Source organism: Calonectris borealis, chromosome 1, assembly GCF_964195595.1.
Source record: "Calonectris borealis chromosome 1, bCalBor7.hap1.2, whole genome shotgun sequence".
Lineage (NCBI taxonomy): Eukaryota > Metazoa > Chordata > Aves > Procellariiformes > Procellariidae > Calonectris > Calonectris borealis.
In genome coordinates, this window is record NC_134312.1 from 86,484,616 (window position 1) to 86,504,954 (window position 20,339).

The following is a 20,339-nucleotide window of genomic DNA, read 5'->3' on the forward strand; positions in this document are numbered from 1 at the left end:
TTGGAGGGTTTCCATAAAGGTTTCCACAGCAAGGGACTGTGGGTGTTCCTTGTGCAGGAGGAGGTCATCCACTGCCACGTGCCCATTACAGTCAGTTACAGCTGGCTCTGAAACCAATGGAAACAACCCACTGTGCATCAAAGCATCGATCAATCAGAGGAGCATATGGTGGATCTGCTCCTGCGTATTTAAGGCAGAATGGCAGCTGCAAGAGAGAGCAGAAAGGAAGGAGAAGTGGGAAAAGACACTGCTGGGGACGCAGCTGGAGACACAGTTTTCATACCAGAGGAGGTATGCCTCTGAGAGGACTGTGGGCTGTGGATAAGCCACACTGGAATAGATACACTCCTAAAGGGACTGCAGACTAAGGAGGGCCCACAATGGAGCAGGTACAACCCCTGAAGGGACTGCAGCCTGTGGAGCACCCATGCCGGAGCAGAGGAAAATGAATAAGAAGCAAGGAACAGCAAAAAAAAACCACAACCTCCTGCACTGCCACCCTCACTAAAGGAATTGGGAGGGAAAACAAAGCAAGTTAGGACTAATGGAGTGGTTAAAAGGTGTTTCCCTCAGTGTTTGTTTAATTGTTAATGTTTTCTGGTTTTTTCCTCATTACCCAAAGCAATAATTAAGATTATCTTAAGTGCAAAAAAAAAAAATTAAGTTAAATTTCCCAAGGGGAAATTGTTTTGCCCATGATAGCAGACAGTAAACACGGGAGACACTCTGGCAACACTAGTACCTGGCATGCCCTGGGACTGGAATAATTGTAGTGAATTCGAAGACCCAGAGAAGCCTTGATTCTGATATTAGAAATTTGCCATGGTGTGGTGTAAAAGTGCTACACCCATAGTTCGGGGGGTGGGGGGTGAGGGGGGGTGGAGGGGTACGAACTATGTGTAAACAGGTAGAAAATGGAAAATGTGACAGACTTTGTTGGAGGGGAAGGTGATTCGGAAGAACTCCAGTGGCCTGGAGCCTGGATATTTTTCTGTCCAAGAATATCAGCCTGGGAGATGCAAAGGGGTTATGTTGCCCGTGAAACCCCAAGAGAGTGGTGTGTTGCTTTGCTGTGGGGTACACTAGAGCCTACCATGTGCTCACAGCAGGACTTCAAGAGGCACTAGGACAGCTTAGCAGAACTGGGGAATCTGGTTGACAGTCTCTGTCAGAGTAATGGTCTGGTAAAAGTGGTGTTAACTACCGCTCAGCACAAAAGGGAGGATTCTGGTTAGAAGTTAGCAGCTAGTAGCACTGAAATGGTCAAATCGCAAGCTTCGGGCTGCTTGTGGGAGCACCTAGAGCTTAAATTGGCTGACCTGGAGAGAGACCCTGACATTTTGAGAGGGGAAACAAGAGGCTCATGATGATGAATTAAAAAATGAGTCCTTTCAGGCAGCCTTAGTTACAGTAATTAAGGAGCCCTACAGAAAAGGGTACACTGGTCCCCAGACTGTGACCACTCAGTGGGTATTTAGTCTGAGGGTAAATGAACAGAGAAGTGTGGAGAAACTTACAGTCACTGCTCTGCAGTGGCTACGGCATTGCTGGGATACCAGAGTAGATGAGATACAGCTGAAAGCTTGAAACAGCAGGTCTTTGGGGAGTTTGGGCATAAGCCGCTTGTAAACACTGTCCTGAACAATGTAGGAGGGCTTTGGGATCAGTTTATGGAAAGATATGTTGAGCGGTGCCTAATCTGCTGATCCTACAAACAAAATACCCCTTTGAAAGGACCGGGAAGAAGGGGATAATCAATGGCAGTTTCCTGAACTGCTGGAGTGTGGTTACAGGCAAAGGGAGAGGAACCCTGAAAAGTTTGTGATCACTAATGCTAAGTCTTGAAATCACCAATGGCTAGGCACAGTTACTAATGACCCTCTGGTACCACCTGGTGGGATGCCCTTTTGATCAAGGAGTGACTTATGTATACCATTCTGGAGTGAGGGTGCCAGAAGAAGACTGCAAGCTAACAGCATGGATGAGGATAATACCGAGGATCCAGCAGTATGGTCAACCTCAGGAAAAACATGAAGGGAGAATGAGAATTCTGCATGTCTCCCTCCTACACACTGGGACTTTAGGATGTATCTGAAAGAATAGGGAGACAATATGAGACACTGGGAGGAAAAGCCCTTCATAGACCTAGCATTGTAAGCACAGGATAGAGGTGAGAGCTTATTTAAACCATTCCCTTCTGGTACTCCCACTTCCGGACCACATACTGCTCTAACAACTGCTTTGAACTTACTGCATCAGGGGATTCTCCCCTGGCCTGGCAGTGAATGAAGCTAACCAAATTTATTAGACTTTCCAGACAAGGCAGCCAGGCACCCTCGCCTCAGCAATGTTGTGCCTTCATGGATACCTAATGATAGCGGCGCTCAGTGCACCTTATTGTCCTCTCTGTGTAGCAGTGATAAACAAATAGTTCTTGGAGTAACTAGAGGAGAAACATGCCCAGCTCTGGAGGAAGGGAACGTAAGCTTGAATAGATGGGTTTGGTACACCTTACTTGTTGCTACTGGCCTTGCTGCCCCTGTCATCCTTAGCATTGACTTTCTTGACCACTGGAGATGGATGGATGGGACAGGAAGTCTTTGGGTTTTTGGAAAAATACTGCATCCAGCTCTGGAACCCTCAGCACAGGAAAGACATGGACCTGTTGGAGTGGATTCAGAGGAGGGCCATGAAAATGATCAGGGGGATGGAACACCTCTCCTATGAAGAAAGGCTGAGAGAGTTGGGGTTATTCAGCCTGGAGAAGAGAAGACTTCGGGAGACCTTACTGCAGCCTTTCAGTACTTACAAGGGGGCTTAGAAGAAAGATGGCGACAAACTTTTTAGCAGGGCCTGTTGCCAAAGGACAAGGGGTAATGGTTTTAAACTAAAAGAGGGTAGATTTAGAATAGATATAAGGAAGACATTTTTTACAATGAGGTGGGTGTTCCAACACTGGAACAGGTTGCCCAGAGAGGTGGTAGATGCCCCTCCCTGGAAACATTCAAGTCAGGTTGGATGGGGCTCTAAGCAACCTGATCTAGTTGAAGATGTCCCTGCCCACAGCAGGGGGGTTGGACTAGACGACCTTTAAAGGTCCCTTCTAACCCAAACTATTCTGTGATTCTATGTTTCTATGATACCTCTCTCAGTGCTGGATTTGCCATTAATCACTCCAAAGTAAAAAGGGCCCTCCAAGAAATACAGGTTTTAGGCATGCAAAATGGATGGAGATATATGCCAGCTGACCAAATTGCTTGGATAAGCACCATGGACCTCCACGCAATAAACAAGAACCCAGACCTTCTTGGGCGTTACTGGATTTTGATGTACGCACATCCCTCGTTAGAGCCAATTGACAAAACCCATATATCAGTGACCTGAAATAAGCCTCATTTTGAGTGGGAAGAGGAACACCAGCAAGCTTTGGAGCTGATCAGCTCCAGAGAAGATAGTCCATGCCATGGCATTAGGACCAATATAGGTAGGTAGCAATATTACAAAATTGTTATATACACGTGCAGAAAAGAAAAGGATCAAATGGAGTTTGTTGCAATGAGCATCTCAAGAGATAAGAGACACTGTTGGAACTCTGGAGTCAGAGCCACAAAGGAGCAGAAAATAACTACTCTCCTCTAGAACAAGAAGTCCTAGCTGCATATGCAGATCGTGTCTGAGTGCCACTGAAGTGAGTGCAGAGTAGTCACTGTGGTTATGCCCTAGACTAGCTGTCCTGAATTTTAGGTTCAAGGACTCAAAACTACTGAGGGAAGAGCAACCACAACTACATGCCAAAAATGGCTACTGGCCCTTTGCCAATCTGCACATATTGGTTCAAGCTCCAGACCAGGATTAGTTGAATTTACTAAGTCAATGGCCAGCAAATCAATAGTATGAGGAAGACCAAACATCTTTGGCTGTTGAAACTCTAGCATATGATGAATTAAGTACTGAAAATAAACAACAGAGTTTGTTCACTGAAGGATCCTGTAAAAGCACAGCAGGAAACAGGAGATGAAAATCTTTGGAACCCCTCTACAGGAGAAGCTGCCATCTGGAAGAAGACTTGAAGAAGTTTGAAAGGCCTTGAAAATAGCTTTGGAACATACTTGGGAGCATCAACACACCCACGTATACAGAATCCTGGATGGTGAATAATGTGGTAAGGAAATCGCTTAAAGAATGAAATCGTGATAACTGGCAGCAGTGAGGAAAACCATTTTGAGCAGAAGTATGGAAAGTGGTACAACAGCTGCTTGAAGAAAGACCTGCTTAGTATGTCATGCTAATAATGCGATATATCCCAAATTCAAAGGCAACTCAAGAACAGAAACACAGCAACCAAGCTGACCAGCTGGCTAAACCTGTCAGTAGAGATTTGGGATGGGACCATAAAAGAAAACTATTTTTAGGTAGATGAGCCTATGAAACTGCTGAGCATGCTGCGAGGGATCGAGGACAGAGAAGGCTGCTTAGGCTTGTCTTGGGAAGATATAATGCAAGCAATTAGTAGCATGACGTCTGTGGAATAACACAACATACAGCATGAATGATGAAGCAGTATGCATAGTGAGAGAAATGAATGTTTGGAGATGCCTGGCAAATGGATTATATAGACCAACCCCTTCCTCCCCAGCACCACTGGCAGATGCTATATTCTCATAGTGGTAGAGCATTACAAGGGTGGCTAGAAGCTTTCCCCACTCAGACAGCAAACACACGTTGACGATAGAAGGAATAAACAAACATATCTGTGGACACCATGAAATGCCACTTAGGCAGGAATCAGACAATGTAAGTCATTACAAAAATACAACCATTCAAGAATGAGTAGAGCAGGTACATCGCCAGACAGCTGGAAAAACAGAGCTGTGCAATGGTTTACTTAAACCCATGCTAAAAACACTATAGAAAGGGTCTATCAAGGAATGTATGACATCCTCACATTCCTCACCTCCAGGAAGCTGCATGGCTAGCTAACCTAGAGCTAGGAACTTGTCATAGAAGCCCAAAAGAAAACCAGAGCTCAATTGTGTGATCCTCCAGCCAGCCTTGAGGATGAAATCCCTAAAAAAGCAGTCTCTGTTGTTTGAAGAGCAGGGTTACTTACTGCTTGGTCTTTGGAAAAAGAACGATGAGATGTGTGCCTTTACATAAACAGAAGAGAGTAATCTTACTTTACCTCATAAACTATATTCTTGTTCACGTGTTTTGCAGGGACAAGGTCTGAATTTTGTAATAAATGTATGTTGAGATTAATATGATGTTAAGTCCTCTAATGTGGTTCCCAGAATGAGAGGTAGTGTTTTATTGACTATATGTGCACATTGTTACAATGTCAATACCTGTTGTCTGGGACTAAGGGTAGAGTTTATAATGCATGTATTTTATGATTATGATGATGGTAAAGTAGAGTTTATAATGGTTGTATGTTCAAACACTTCTTAAATAGTTGTTTCACAGAGGCAAGGGGTTTCAGTCTCCAGAGGCTGTGCCCTGTGCTTCTGCAGGGGAGCCATTCCAGCTGGCTCTGAAATTATTGTAAACAAGTCATTGCACACCAAAATTTCAACAAATCAGAGGAGCACATGGGACCTATGCTTCAACATAGCAAAGAAATATGCCTGCAACTGTGGGTGTGGCCATCACTGTTATTTGTTTAAGTAGATGCTGGTGAATGACAGCTAACCAGAGAGGATCACTGTACAATTTTTGGTTTTAAGTGTTTGTCACTTCTGGAGTGGTTTCCTCTGGCACTTTCTCATTCAGAGTGATGAACAGGATTGTTAGCAGATTCTGGATTTCACTTATCACAGCCAAGTTCCTAGCAGAATCAGGCCCCTCTAATTCCATTTTTATGTCTTCACTTCTAGAGTTCCTGGCTCTGAGGCTGGCGAATGGCAATGACTGTGCTGGGCGGCTAGAAGTTTTCTACAATGGGACATGGGGGAGCATCTGCTCCAATCGTATGTCTCAACTCACTGCAATAACTGTGTGCAAACACCTGAACTGTGGAGATGGTGGGGAAATCGCAAGAGACTTCGAATATGGCAGAGGTTCTGGGCCCACATGGCTGGACCACATTGAGTGCACTGAGCAACATAGCTCTCTCTGGCAATGTCAGTCAGACCCCTGGGATCCTCAGTCATGTGATAACCGAGCAGAAGAGACCCATATTTCTTGCACGGGTAATTAGAAATGCATCTGTACAGCACTCTCCAGACATATACATAAACCTATGCATGCATATATGGACACTGTAGTAATTACCTCATGTTTGTTTGTTATCTGGTATATATTATTTCTAGTTTCATGCAAATGGCACAAACATTTTTCTTTGTCTATATCCCTGATGTAAATGAGTGTTGCCCAGTGCAGTTACACAGTGGAAATCCCAGGGAAGCCCCTGATACAATGGTGCCATTGCATATTTTTAAAGCAAAAATCTATGATGCACAGTCAGTCTGTGAGATCTGAATTGGGATCAGACTTCTCAAGAAGTCTAGAGGCATGCATGTGTTTCTACATGTATGGAGGCATATCAGTGCATATGTACATGTACACACATGCATGCACATAGCCATGGACAAGTGTATGAATTCTTCAGTTCTAAAGGTCTGTTTCTAATGCCTGCTCTTATGACAGTATTTCATACCTGTGGGTTCACACTATAATATAAATTAATTCTAGAAGGCATTCAGATCTCCTGAAAGGGATTACAGCTGCCTCACACAAGAAGAAAGAAAGCACAGCCATCAGGAAGATTATTTAATTCACAGCAATAGCCAAACAATGATCCACCAAGTACTAAATAGGCCATATATATATATATTATAGGAAAAAAATAACTTGATGATTATTTTTCAGGCATTTTATACTCCCTCACTCTTTTCAGAGAATAATCAGATTATTTACTTCAGTATTTAAATTCTGCAGGAAGAAAAGAGGCAACGTCTCCAGCCACATTTGCTGAGTGTCCAAACTCTACAAGTTGTTCAGGTACCTCTACCTCTTTGTTTCTCCTTATTGGTCCCTATGGGACTTGCTGCTGTTTCAGCGATACAGAAAGTTTCTGTGTTTTGCAGACAGGGAGAAGCTACGAGTCATAGGAGGAGAGGATGGATGTTCAGGCAGAGTGGAAATTTGGCACCAAGGTTCTTGGGGAACAGTCTGTGACGATTCCTGGGATGTGGCAGATGCTAATGTTGTATGCAGGCAGCTGGGTTGTGGATCTGCCGTGTCTGCTCTGAGTGAAGCTGCGTTTGGGGAAGGGACTGGTCCCATCTGGCTGGAGAAGGTGCACTGTAAAGGAACAGAGCTGTCTCTTTGGGACTGTCCTGCCAAGCCCTTGTTCGGCAAAAACTGTGATCATAAGGAAGATGCTGCTGTGGATTGCTCTGGTTAGTGACTGGTTCTTTGGTTCATTACATATATCTGGGAAGGAGGTGGATTGAGGAATATTGTGTCAGACGTACATCCCAGTGACTAGTCCCTTCATAATTTTGACTGCAAGAACCTCACAAATGATATGAAGATGTTCTCACTATTTTTCACACTTGCCTTTTCCTTAATCTGGACTCGCCTTCCTTTCACAGGTGTGACAGAAACAACAGCATCGCCCACTAGAGCAGGTAAAACATTCCTTCTTCTCCCTTTCTTTCTCCCATCAAATGAGGATTTAATGTCCCTGATACAGCATAGCAGGTAAAACAGCAGTATATTCCAGCTCATCAGAAAGCATCTCCCGCAGCCTTCTGTAAAGGAGAGCCAAGTGGCACGATCCCCAGCTGCTGAATTCTAGCTGCTTGAGCAGGACCCACAACTGGGCAGCAGGTGACCTGCCTCACCCTGCTAGCACAGGCACAGCAGGAGGCTACAGAGGAGCAGCCCTTTGGGTCTCCTGATTCTCTGCCTGTTGCTTCTTCATTTCCATTCAGATCCTCCCCGTCGCCCTGCAACAGACAACACGAGAATTTCAATGCCTGTCATCCTCTGCATTATCCTGGGGGCTCTTCTCTGCCTGGTCCTTGCCATTCTGGCTGGACAGATCCGACGTGCCAGGGCACAGCAGAGAGGTGGGTCCCTCAGGACTGGTATGAAATGCCTCCCTGACATGGCTGACGAATGTTTAGTTGGCTGAGGAGGCTGGGGGGATGGCTGACTGAGATGAATGGCATCTGCTGCCACAATGATGAGATTTTCACTTACGTCTGGCGGTGAATGTGCCCAGCAGTGTTTATCCTCAGTCAGCACCTCTTGGTGACTTTATGGGTACCAACCAGGCCATGTAGACCCCTTTAGCTCACTTCTTCTTTTCATGAACCCAGCCTGGGTATGAGCAGAGACTGTGTGAGTGATCATTGCCTTTTACTTTCAGGTTCCAGACAATCCTATGACCCCTTCTCTGAGGCAGTCTATGAAGAGATCGACTATAACCTGATGAGGGAAAAGCAGGGCATGACTGGCTTCTCAGGTCTGTGTGTCTTGCTCTTGTCAAGGGAAAATTCCTCCTGGTGGCCCAGATCCCAATCTGATACTTTGCAGCTCCCAAATCTACTGGTAAACTGAAAATTCCTAGGTTTGAGGAGAGGCATTTCCAGCCCACTGGATTGCCAATTCCTTCCTACGGACAATTCATTTTGCGCTGTCCTCACCATAAAGCATAGATCAGTATAGGTCAAACAAACAAACAAAAAAAAAACAGGAAAAAAAAAAACAACAAACAAAAAAAAGGCTTTCGCTGCAATTATTTAAAGCAGGAACAAATAAAGGAATCATTTGTATCTCCCTCCCAGTAGCTATGTGTCTCTGTAGGCTTCCTCCTGTTGACTGCTTTTGTCCCTTTGTGGCTTGCCTCCCCCATGAGGCACGAGAGGTGTTATGGGGCCCCTGAGGGACCCCACTGTAAGCCCTTTACTTTGCAGGAGTAATACTGATTGCCCAAGAATCTGCTTGACTTGGGTGTTTTTACTGTAACCTACTCTCTTTCTCATGATGCAGCCTTAGCAGCTAAGGAGAGTTTAATCTGATATCACACTCCTTCTCATTTGCCTAGATTCTTATTCAGAGAGTTCAAAAACAAAGGCACAGTTTTATAGTGGGGACAGCGATGAAGAAAATGATCCTGGAGCAGCTCAAGGTAATGGAAGATGGGGACCCTACAAAGAAAGAGACCCATAATCAGGGTAGCTAATTTCCAAAGCATTAGCGGTGATTAAAACTTTTTTATTTCTACACTTCATGTCCACTAGTGATGTTTTGATGTGAACCAAAAATTTCTGTTTACCTCTTGTGGTGGAAGAATGTCATACAATCTCGTATACAAGTGCTAGTCTTCTCTTCTATATGAGAAGTTGAAAATAAATGTTTGCTGTTAGTATTGCACTCTTCACAGGATCCAGTCACATGAATCCAACAATTTGACAACTGCTTCTCCCAGAAATTGCAACTGTAACAGCTTATAAGCTGTTGCTTCATTTCTGAGATAAATGGGGAGAATTAAGACAGAGGAAAAACATGCTCCAAATAAGAACATTGGCATACCATTGCAGTTCATTAGGGAATTTTAATCCGAGTGATCTGAAGAAAATGCAGTTTGCCAGATGTGGGGTCTTTCTAATTTTAAAAAGCTGAAGGAGAGCAAGTGTTTGGAGAAGAACTGCATTTTCCTGGAGCTGATCAAAAAGCTCTCTTAGCTATTGCCTGGTCTCAGAGAGATCAACTGCCAAAGGCATGAACAGTTTTGGACCTCAGCTGCCCATATCCCTGACTCTCTGCTGTGCTATGTCTTTAATTTTATTTTCTATTGTTATTCTTATATTAAGGTTTTTTATTATTTAAAATTAAACTAAAAGTTTTTCTTTTCCTTACTTGCTTTGAAATTCTCATCAAGAAGGCAATTATTCCAAATAAGGTCTCTTTTTCTTATTCAGATTGAATATTGAGTACTACGTAAAAAGTGAAACAGGAGCGTTTTGATTGACTTTTAATTTTATATATGTATTATTTTTATGTCCATGTGCATATGGACATATATGGACACATATAAAACAGTGAAAATTGATATTCTCTGAAGGATGGCTTCCAGTTAAGTACAGACCACAGAGCTAGCTGCCCCTCAGGAATTAGAGAGCTGGCTACTCACAGAACTGAGTTTGATGGATGGACTATTCAATGAATAAGGAATTGGCTGGATGGCCATATCCAAAGAGTTGCAGTCAACAGCTCAATGTCCAAATGGAGATCAGTAAAAAGTGGTGTCCCTCAGGAGTCTGTACTGGGACCGGTACTGTTCAATACCTTCATTAATGACATAGATAGTGGGATCGAGTGCACCTTCAGCAAGTTTGCAGATGACCCCAAGCTGAGTGGTGCAGCTGATACGCTTGAGGGAAGGGATGCCATCCAGAGGCACCTTGAGAGGTTTGAAAAATGGGCGAATATGAACCTCACCTCATGAAGCTCAACAAGGCCAAGTGCAAGGTCCTGCACCTGGGTTGGGGCAATCACCAGGATTGGTACAGGCTGGGGGATGAATGGATTGAGAGCAGCTCTGTGGAGAAGGACTTGGGGATACTGGTGGGTGACAAATCGGACATGAGCCAGCAATGTGCACTTGTAGCCCAGAAAGCTAATTGTATCCTGGGCTGCATCAGAAGAAGCGTGGCCAGCAGTTTGAGGGAGGTGATTCTGCCCCTCTACTCCACTCTGGTGAGACCCCACTTGGAGTGCTGCATCCAGCTCTGGGGTCCACAGCAGAAGAGAGACATGGACCTGTTAGAACGTGTCCAGAGGAGGGACACAAAAATGATCAGAGGGATGGAAGAGCTCTCCTATGAGGAAAGGCTGAGAGAGTTGGTGGTGTTTAGCCTGGAAAAGAGAAGCAGAACTGCAGATATTTTTCTCCAAAGGTTTGGCCTAAGTTTGTAGCCACGTGTCCATAGGCAAACGGCCAAGGGTCGCTACTTAGCAAGACCATTTCAGAGAAATTTAACAGAAGGTGGTTAAAGCAATGAAAAGACAAGGAAGCAAGTCCTACACAGAGATAAACAAGGAGTAATTTGTCATTGTGCAATTATGAAATGCAATGGGGAAGCTTGCTCTGAAATAAACCCTGTCACTAACTGTCTCCTTCTCCAGATCTTCTTCCCTCTCCTGTCCTTCCTCCATGTTGATTTCTGCTTTCTACTTGTTACAGCAATGTATAACAATTATTGGAGCTATATCATTTTTGTCTGGAATACTTTAGAGTCCTCAGGAGGATTCTTGGTTTCTTATTGTTCATTGTCATCATGACACTGTCAGTATTACAGGCCCTTATCTCTGGATCATCAGCTACTGCTCTCTCTAGTGGAAGATCTCTCCCTGTTATAGTTAATACCTGTACTGTTTCAGAGGTCTCTCCACTGCCTGAAAATACCCCTGAAGATGGTTATGATGATGTGGCAGAAGCTCCTGGACCTAAAGATGCTTCTCTTTCTGAGCAGAATGAACAGGAAACCATTGGAATCCCTGAAGAAAGTGACAGAAACAAGGATTCACGGACAGGTGAGGCCAGAAGAGCAGTGCTGTTAGTTTTCATAATTTATAGTTATTGTACTGAACTCAAGGAAAATCAAGGTGGAGGATACCTCAAGGGATCAACCTAGGTTTTATCTAACCACTGTCAGGAAGGAACACTACCTACCTACATGAAGAGTGTAAGCTAGATGTTTGTTATTCTGTTCTTACAGCCATTCAGTAGCAGCGTTTCCACAACCTCTGCAGGTAATCTATACTCATGCTGTGTTTTCCTTACAGCTATAAAATTCTTGCCTGTGGCCTAACCTAAGTCCTCACTGCTGCAAATTAAAATTGTTACTTCTTACTATGATGACCATGGAGATAGAGGAGTTGCATTCACCTTTGTAACAGCCTTTTAAGTACTTGAAGACCGTTAACATATCTCCCCTCAATTCCATTTTGTATTTTGTTTCTCTAGACTGCAGCAACCTAAATTAGTCAATTAGTCAATTTCCTACTTAGGTTTTATTGATTAGACCTCTGCTCATTCTGTATGTCTCCACTCTTCTCCAGGCTGTGTCAGTAGGTCCACATATTTCAAAAAGTGTTTCAAAACCAAAATTTTACAGTATTTCTGTACCGCATGGTACTAAGACCTTACTAGTGTCAGGTAAAGCAGAAGGACTACTTCATATGTCTTAGAGGATATCCTTCTGTTTATGCACGACAGTGCGATGTCTCCCTTTTTTGCAACAGCATGACACTCCTGACAGTGTTCAATGTCTGGCCTGATACAACTCCAAATCCTGCTCTGTAAAAAACCACATACCATTAGACACCAATCTTTCTAATTATGCAGTTGATTGTTTCTCTCTTCATCTGTAATCTTGTAAGTGTCCTTACTAGATTTCATTCTGTTTTCATCAAAACTTTGCCAAGATCATTTGAATCCTAATACAGTATGGTATCATCTGGAAAACGTAATAAGAACGTGTATTTTATCTTAGGACTTAACAAAAATACTTGTATGTAGGGCTGTCAAAGAATCTTACCTGGTACAGTGAGCTACACTAAGAATACCATTTTTGACTGAATTTGTACCCAGTCTACAGAGGTTTGAATGAGACCGTATTTCTCTAGTTTACTTATAAAAATATCATGTGAGGTGAGTGACAATTTGCTCTACTCCCTTATAAAAGCACTTTTAGATAATCAAAAAGAAAAATCAAATTTATTTGGTGTGGTTTATTTTTGATAAATCCATGTTATCTGTTATCTACCTGCTTTTTTTCTTCTGTCTCCTTACAAGTAGTTTATTTGTTCTCATATTTTTCTGAAGTTGACCTTTCTGTAACTCCTAATCTTCTTTCTTCTCCCACACACACCATCTTAAAAATAAGCATATGTTGCTCATGTTTTCCCAGTCCTTCAGAGCCTGTTCTCTGTCAGTTCTTAAAGACAGTGGATAGTAGCTGGAGGATGAATTCAGCTAGGTTTTTATCCCAGCACTAAATTTTGTCAGGCCCATATAATTCAAAAAGAATTAACAAAAAATATTTAAGATAGACTTCTCTTCCTCCATGCACTTAATATAACTGTGGAACACCTTCTGATCAGCAGTTGAACTCCACCTTTTGGGGTAGTGATAAATATATTTGACAGACTGAAGGCATGAAAAAATAGTCAAAATATTTTAGGACTTAAAGTGATTAAAGAAACATTAGAGAATTTTTTTTTAACAGCCCATTATTATATCCATTTTAACATTATGTATAAAGTTGTATACATTTCTACCTTACTTAAACGAATGCTGTGTCTTTGTGAACCTCACTTGCTGTTGACTTCATACAAAGCTGCTCAGTTGTATTGACAACCTTTGCTGTTTGCAAAAACTGTGTACAGTTAAGGTACTTCATATCTCTCATAATTTGTTTGTCTTCTTGTCGTGGTTTAACTTGGCAGGCAGCTAAACACCACACAGCCGTTCGCTCACTCCCCTCCAGTGGGATGGGGGAGAGAATGGGAAAAAAGGTAAAACTCATGCGTTGAGATAAAGACAATTTAATAGGACAGAAAAGGATGGGAAAATAACAACAATGATAAAAGAATATACAAAATGAATGATGCACAATGCAGTTGCTCACAACCCGCTGCCCGAGGCCCAGCCAGTTCTCAAGCAGTGGCCGTGCCCCCACCGCCAACTCCCCCCAGTTTTTTGTTCAGCATGACATCATATGGTATGGAATATCCCTTTGGCCAGTTTGGGTCAGCTGTGCTGGCTGTGTCCCCTCCCAGCTTCTTGTGCACCTCCAGCCTCCTTGCTGGAAGGGCAGTATGAGAAGCTGAAAAGTCCTTGACTTAGTGTAAGCACTGCTCAGCAACAACTAAAACAGTGTGTTATCAACAATATTCTCATCCTAAATCCAAAGCACAGTACTATACCAGCCACTAGGAAGAAAATTAACTCTATCCCAGCTGAAACCAGGAAAATATCCACCCCTTATTCTATACCATCTATGTCATGCCCAGGTCCCACACTTCCTAATACATTCTAATTAATCACCACAACCTTTCCTGTCTTTTGATATATACAAACAGATATCATTCCCTAAGCCTATGGGCCATCCCTCTAAAACGTCCACTGAGTTCATTTAGTCCATAACTTTGGGCTCCATCTGTCATAACAGTCCTTCAGGGCAGGAGAGATGGTGTGTGGTGTTGGATTGTTGCATCCTAAAGCCAGTTTTGGTTCCATAACCGCTGTGCTTGGCTGGTTCTATCATAGCTGCACTTTGCTCAGTTTCATCAAAATTCATTCTTCATTCATTTGAGTGATTCTTACTGTAATACCGTTAACATGGCATGTAGCAACAACAGGAGTGATGACATACAGTATTATATAGCAATTAACATCATACAATTCAAATCATTGGCTATTCTCACCCATAATCAAATCCCCTTGAAGTACATATTGGACTTCCCCATCCTTCCACATTACCCACCAAGTGCAAAAGCACTTGAGGTCCTTGAGCAAAAGCAATCCCATGGATGGGTTTGCCTTTGCCCAAGGTAGGAATAACCCAGACTGTCTTCCCCAGCATATTTCTTATGTGCACTACAGCGGCTTTATCCCCTTCTACAGTATGTAAAAGTTTTGATTGGGCAGGGCCAGCTCGATTGACAGGTCCCCTAGTGTTGACTAACCAGGTAGCTTTTGCTAAATATGTATCCCAATGCTTGAATGTCCCACTGCCACTTGCTCTCAGTGTGGTCTTTAACAGTCCATTGTATCGTTCAATTTTCCCAGAGGCTGGTGCATGGTAGGGGATATGATATACCCACTCAATGCCATGCTCTTTGGCCCAGGTGTCAATGAGGGTGTTTCGGAAATGAGTCCCATTGTCTGACTCAATTCTTTCTGTAATGTCACCGTAAGTCTTGTTTTTCAAGGCCCAGGATGGTGTTCCTGGCGGTGGCATGGGGCAAGGGATATGTTTCCAGCCAGCCGGCGGTTACTTCCACCATGGTAAGCACATGGCGCTTGCCTTGGTGGGTTTGTGGGACTGTGGTATAATCAATCTGCCAAGCCTCCTCATATTTATATTTCAACCATCGTCCTCCATACGAAAGAGGCTTTACTCGCTTGGCTTGCTTGATTGCAGCACGTTTCGCATTCATAGATAACCTGTGCAATAGCGTCCATGGTCAAGTCCACCCCTCGATCACGAGCCCATCTATATGTTGCGTCTCTACCTTGATGGTCTGAGGTATCGTAAGCCTACCGGGCAATAAATAATTCACCCTTATGTTGCCAGTCCAGATCCACCTGAACCACTTCAATCTTAGCAGCCTGATCCACCTGCTGGTTGTTTTGATGTTCTTCAGTTCTTGATGTTCTTCTCTCACATACTCTTTGGTATGTGAGCATCTACGTGATGTACTCTTACAATAAGGTTCTCTATCCCGGCAACAAGATCTTGCCACAATGCAGCAGCCCAGATGGGTTTATCTCCGCGCTGCCAGTTGTTCTGCTTCCATTGCTGTAACCACCCCCACAGGACATTTGCCACCATCCATGAGTCAGTATAGAGATAGAGTGCTGGCCACTTTTCTCGGTTAGCAATGTCTACAGCGAGCTGGATGGCTTTCACTTCTGCAGATTGGCTTGATTCACCTCCACCTTCAGCAATCTCTGAAGTCCTTGGCATATAGGACTCCATACAACAGCCTTCCACCTCCGATGCTTTCCCACAAGAACGACAGGACCCATCAGTGAACAGGGCTTATTGCTTCTCATTTTCTGGTAGTTTATTATATAGTGGGGCCTCTTCAGCATGCGTCACCTCCTCCTCTGGGGATATTCCAAAATCTTTGCCTTCTGGCCAGTCCATGGTCACTTCCAAGATTCCTGGGCAACTGAGTTTTTCTATTCGGGCCCGTTGTGTGATCAGTGCGACCCACTTACTCCACGTAGCATCGGTTGCATGATGTGTAGAGGGGACCCTCCCTTTGAACATCCAGCCCAGCACCAGCAGTCGGGGTGCCAGGAGGAGCTGTGCTTCAGTACCAACCACATCCGAAGCAGCTCGAATCCCTTCATATGCTGCCAATATCTCCTTCTCAGTTGGAGTGTAGCGGGCCTCGGATCCTCTGTATCCCCAACTCCAAAACCCTAAGGGTCAACTTCGAGTGTCCCCTGGTGCTTTCTGCCAGAGGCTCCAGGTAGGGCCATTCTCCCCGGCTGCGATGTAGAGCACATTCTTTACATCTTGTCCTGCCTGGACTGGCCCAAGGGCTGCTGCATGAACTATCTCCCATTTAATTTGTTCAAAGGCTTGTCGTTGCTCAGGGCCCCATTTGAAGTCGTTCTTCTTCCTGGTCACTTGATAGAGAGGGATTACGATCTGACTGTAATTTGGAATATGCATTCTCCAAAATCCCACAACGCCTAAGAAGGCTTGTGTTTGCTTTTTGCTAGTTGGTGGGGTCATGGCTGTTATTTCATTGATCACATCCATTGGGATCTGACGACGTCCATCTTGCCTTTTATTTCTAAAAACTGGATCTCCTGTGCAGGTCCCTTGACCTCACTTTTTTTTATGGCAAAACTGGCCTTCAGAAGGATTTGGACTATTCTCTTCCCTTTCTCAAAAACCTCTTCTGCTGTGTTGCCTCATAAGATGATATCAACATATTGCAGTTATTGCAGAGCCTCACCCTGATCCAGTGCAGTGTGGATCAGTCCATGGCAAATGGTAGGGCCGTGTTTCCACCGCTGGAGCAGTCGGTTCCAGGTGTACTGGACACCCCTCCAAGTGAAAGCAAACTGTGGCCTGCACTCTGCTGCCAAAGGGATTGAGAAAAACGCATTAGTGATATCAATGGTGGCGTACCACTTGGCTGCCTTTGACTCCGTTCATCCGGCACGGCAGCACTCAGTGGTAGCATGACTTCATTCAGTCCGCGACAGTCTACTGTTAGTCTCCACTCTCCATTAGACTTTCGCACTGGCCATATGGGACTGTTAAAGGGTGAGCGAGTCTCACGGATCACTCCTTGGCTCTCCAGTCGACGAATCAGCCTATGGATGGGAAGCAGGAAGCCCCGGTTGGTGCGATATTGCCACCGGTGCACCGTTGTGTTAGCGATTGGTACCTGCTGTTCTTCAACCCTCAGCAACCCCACAATAGAAGAGTCCTCCAAGAGACCAGGCAAGGTAGACAGCTGTTTAATTTCCTCTGTCTCCAAGGCAGCTATACCAAAAGCCCACCAGTACCCTTTTGGGTCCTTGAAAAACCCTCTCCTGCGGTAGTCTATGCCAAGGATGCGCAGAGCCTCTGGGCCAGTCACAATGGGGTGCTTTTGCCACTCATTCCCGGTTAGGCTCACTTCGGCCTCCAATACAGTTAACTCTTGGGATCCCCCTGTCACTCCAGAAATACAGACGGGTTTCGCCCCTCCATAGCCTGATGGCATTAGGGTACACTGTCCACCAGGGTCCACTAAAGCCTTATACTCCTGTGGGTCTGATGTGCCAGGCCATCAAATCCACACAGTCTAGTAAACCCGGTTGTCCCCTTCCTCTGCCTGGCTGGAGGCAGGCCCCATCTAGTCCTGGTCATAGTATTCGTTACTCACTTCTTGTAAATATGAATCAGAAGTCCCTTTATTAAGATTGGAAGTAAAATCAGCTCTTCTACTCTTCTGAGGAACTGCCCACTGGAAACTGGAGCAGCAATTTTCCTGGAAGGACCCCCTTTTGTGGTTGTTTCTCCTTGTAACTCACGTACCCGTGCCTCTAGGGTTGAGGTAGGTTTTCCATCCCACTTCCTCATGTCCTCTCTGTGGTCACGCAGGTAAAACCACAGGGTGGCCCATGGTGTGTACCCACTATATCCTCTCTCTTGAGCAGAGGAACACTTACTCCTGATAGCTGAGATACTGGTCCATACAGGTGGGGAGTAGGGATCATCTTTGAATTGCTGGAACTCCTGGGACAGTTTCTCCACAGCAGAGACACAGGCCCATAGGGAGGAAGAGAGACTTTCTTTGAATTGCCAGAGTTGGCCAGCCAATTTATCCACTGTTTGTCCCCCTCCATCTTTCCACGTCATTACTGCCAATGAATTGGCGTATGACATTGGTGGGCTCTATACAAACACGCTCTGTTGTGTGCACTTGACTTCATCTGGATCTTTGGATAACTGCTCATTGTCCAGGTCATCATAAATCACTTCCAGCATGGCCAGTTCCCTCAGGTACTGGATACCTTTCTCCATGGTGGTCCACTTGCCTCGGTGACATATAACATCTTCCTTGAAGGGATATCTTTCCTTCATGCCCAACAGGAGTTACCTCCAGAGGCTGAGGACTTGTGCCCCTTTTCCAATCACTTTGTCAATGCCCCCTTCCCTAGAAAGGGATCCCAGCTGCTTGGCTTCCCTACCCTCTAATTCCAGGCCACTGGCCCTGTTATCCCAGCATCGGAGCAGCCAGGTGACAATGTGCTCGCCTGGACGACGGCTGAAGTCTTTTCGCATATCTCACAGCTCACTCAGGGATAGGGATCGGGTGGTTACTGCCCCATTTATGAGTTCTGCCTCTTCCTCCTCCTTTTCTCGCTATGGCCCTGCTTCGGTGTAGCCTGCCTTGTCCACTTCTTCCTCCTTCCCCTTCTTAGCAGGTGTTTCTTCCCTTACTAAACAAGCTGATTTCTTCTTGTGTACAGGGGCGACTGATACCATCACGGGTTGGTTCTTTGGTTCAGCTGCAATGCCTGTCACAAGGGTTGGAGTAGCCACAGTGCCTGTCGCGGGGGTTGGAGTAACTGCACTGCCTGTCACTGGGGTTGGAGTAGCCACAGTGCATCTTGCCGGGGTTGGAGTAGCTGCTGTGCCTCTTGCCGGGGTTGGAGTAGCCGCAGTGCCTGTCATTTTGTCGTCAGATCCAGAGACCTTCTCTTCCCCTTGAGGGTACTAAATAGTATTGAAGAGGGCTCAGGAGGCATGGGCCAGGCTCCAGCACATTGCAGTGCTCTGTGTCTCTCTGGAATTGCCAGGGTGACAGCATACTTTTTCCAAATATTTTACTAGTTTTTCAGGATTCTGCACTTGTTCAGGAGTGAAGTTCCAAAACACTGGAGGTGCCCACTGTCCTAGGTACTTGCCCATACTATCCCCCACACCCTGCCACTCATAACTATCCAGTCTCAGGGCAGATCTCTGGGTGGTATTCTTAAGTTGTTGTTTAACCTTAAACAAGACTGGAAACACATTCAGGAGACATAGCAATAGGAACATGCTGGTTTGAACATCCCAAGGATATTCAAAATTCTCAAGAGCTATTGTAACTAGCCTGGAAGAGAAGGGGAAGGTGAAGGAGCGGGGGAAAGTGTCCCCCCTTGTCTCCCCCATAAATTGGCTCTCCAAGAAGAAAAGGTAAAGAGTGTAATTATTAATAGTTTCCAAGAGATGGTTCCCGAAGTACGGAGATGATGGCAATGCTGAGTACAAGCACCAGATTAGTCTCACGACCAGTAATTTTATCATACCATAAGCCAGTGTTACACAGTACAGCAAAATGATAACCTCAATCCAGCCGCCAGAGATGATAAACAGCACAACAGGGAACATACACAGCAAGTAAGGTGTCACATAACACAACTCTGAGAGCAAGCACAACAAGTCTGAGAGCAAATAAATCAACAATGTGACCAGTGACTATTAACCTAATAAGGAATGCTTATAACAAATTTGTTTTAACACTCTCTGGTCACATCTATCATTATCTCAACCCTTCAAGCCCCACATTGGGTGCCAAAAAAGGACTGTTGTGGTTTAACCTGGCAGGCAGCTAAACACCACACAGCCGTTCGCTCATCCAGTGGGATGGGGGAGAGAATGGGAAAAAAGGTAAAACTCGTGGGTTGAGATAAAGACAATTTAATAGGACAGAAAAGGATGGGAAAATGATAACAAAAGAATATACAAAATGAATGATGCACAATATAGTTGCTCACCACCCACTGACTGAGGCCCAGCGGCCGCACCCCCCAGCCAGCTCCCCTTGGGTTTTTTGTTCAGCATGACATCATATGGTATGGAATATCCCTTTGGCCAGTTTGGGTCAGCTGTGCTGGCTGTGTCCCCTCCCAGCTTCTTGTGCACCTCCAGCCTCCTCGCTGGTAGGGCAGTATGAGAAGCTGAAAAGTCTTTGACTTAGTGTAAGCACGGCTCAGCAACAACTAAAACATCATGTGTTATCATTAACATTATTCTCATCCTAAATCCAAAGCACAGTACTATACCACCTACTAGGAAGAAAATTAACTCTACGCC

At 44.7% G+C, this 20,339-nt stretch overlaps 1 protein-coding gene across 2 annotated transcripts in view; it reads left to right on the forward strand.

Moving 5' to 3' along the window:
- The window catches only part of LOC142088639 (antigen WC1.1-like), a 70,080-nt gene that overhangs the window by 44,981 nt on the left and 4,760 nt on the right, over window positions 1-20,339 (forward strand). For both annotated transcript variants that reach the window (XM_075164156.1, XM_075164149.1), the window contains 7 exons: window positions 5,874-6,188; window positions 6,937-6,999; window positions 7,086-7,400; window positions 7,596-7,631; window positions 7,938-8,075; window positions 8,378-8,473; window positions 11,395-11,547. In XM_075164156.1, the coding sequence (XP_075020257.1) occupies window positions 5,874-6,188; window positions 6,937-6,999; window positions 7,086-7,400; window positions 7,596-7,631; window positions 7,938-8,075; window positions 8,378-8,473; window positions 11,395-11,547 (1,116 nt within the window). The remainder of the gene's footprint in view (window positions 1-5,873; window positions 6,189-6,936; window positions 7,000-7,085; window positions 7,401-7,595; window positions 7,632-7,937; window positions 8,076-8,377; window positions 8,474-11,394; window positions 11,548-20,339) is intronic.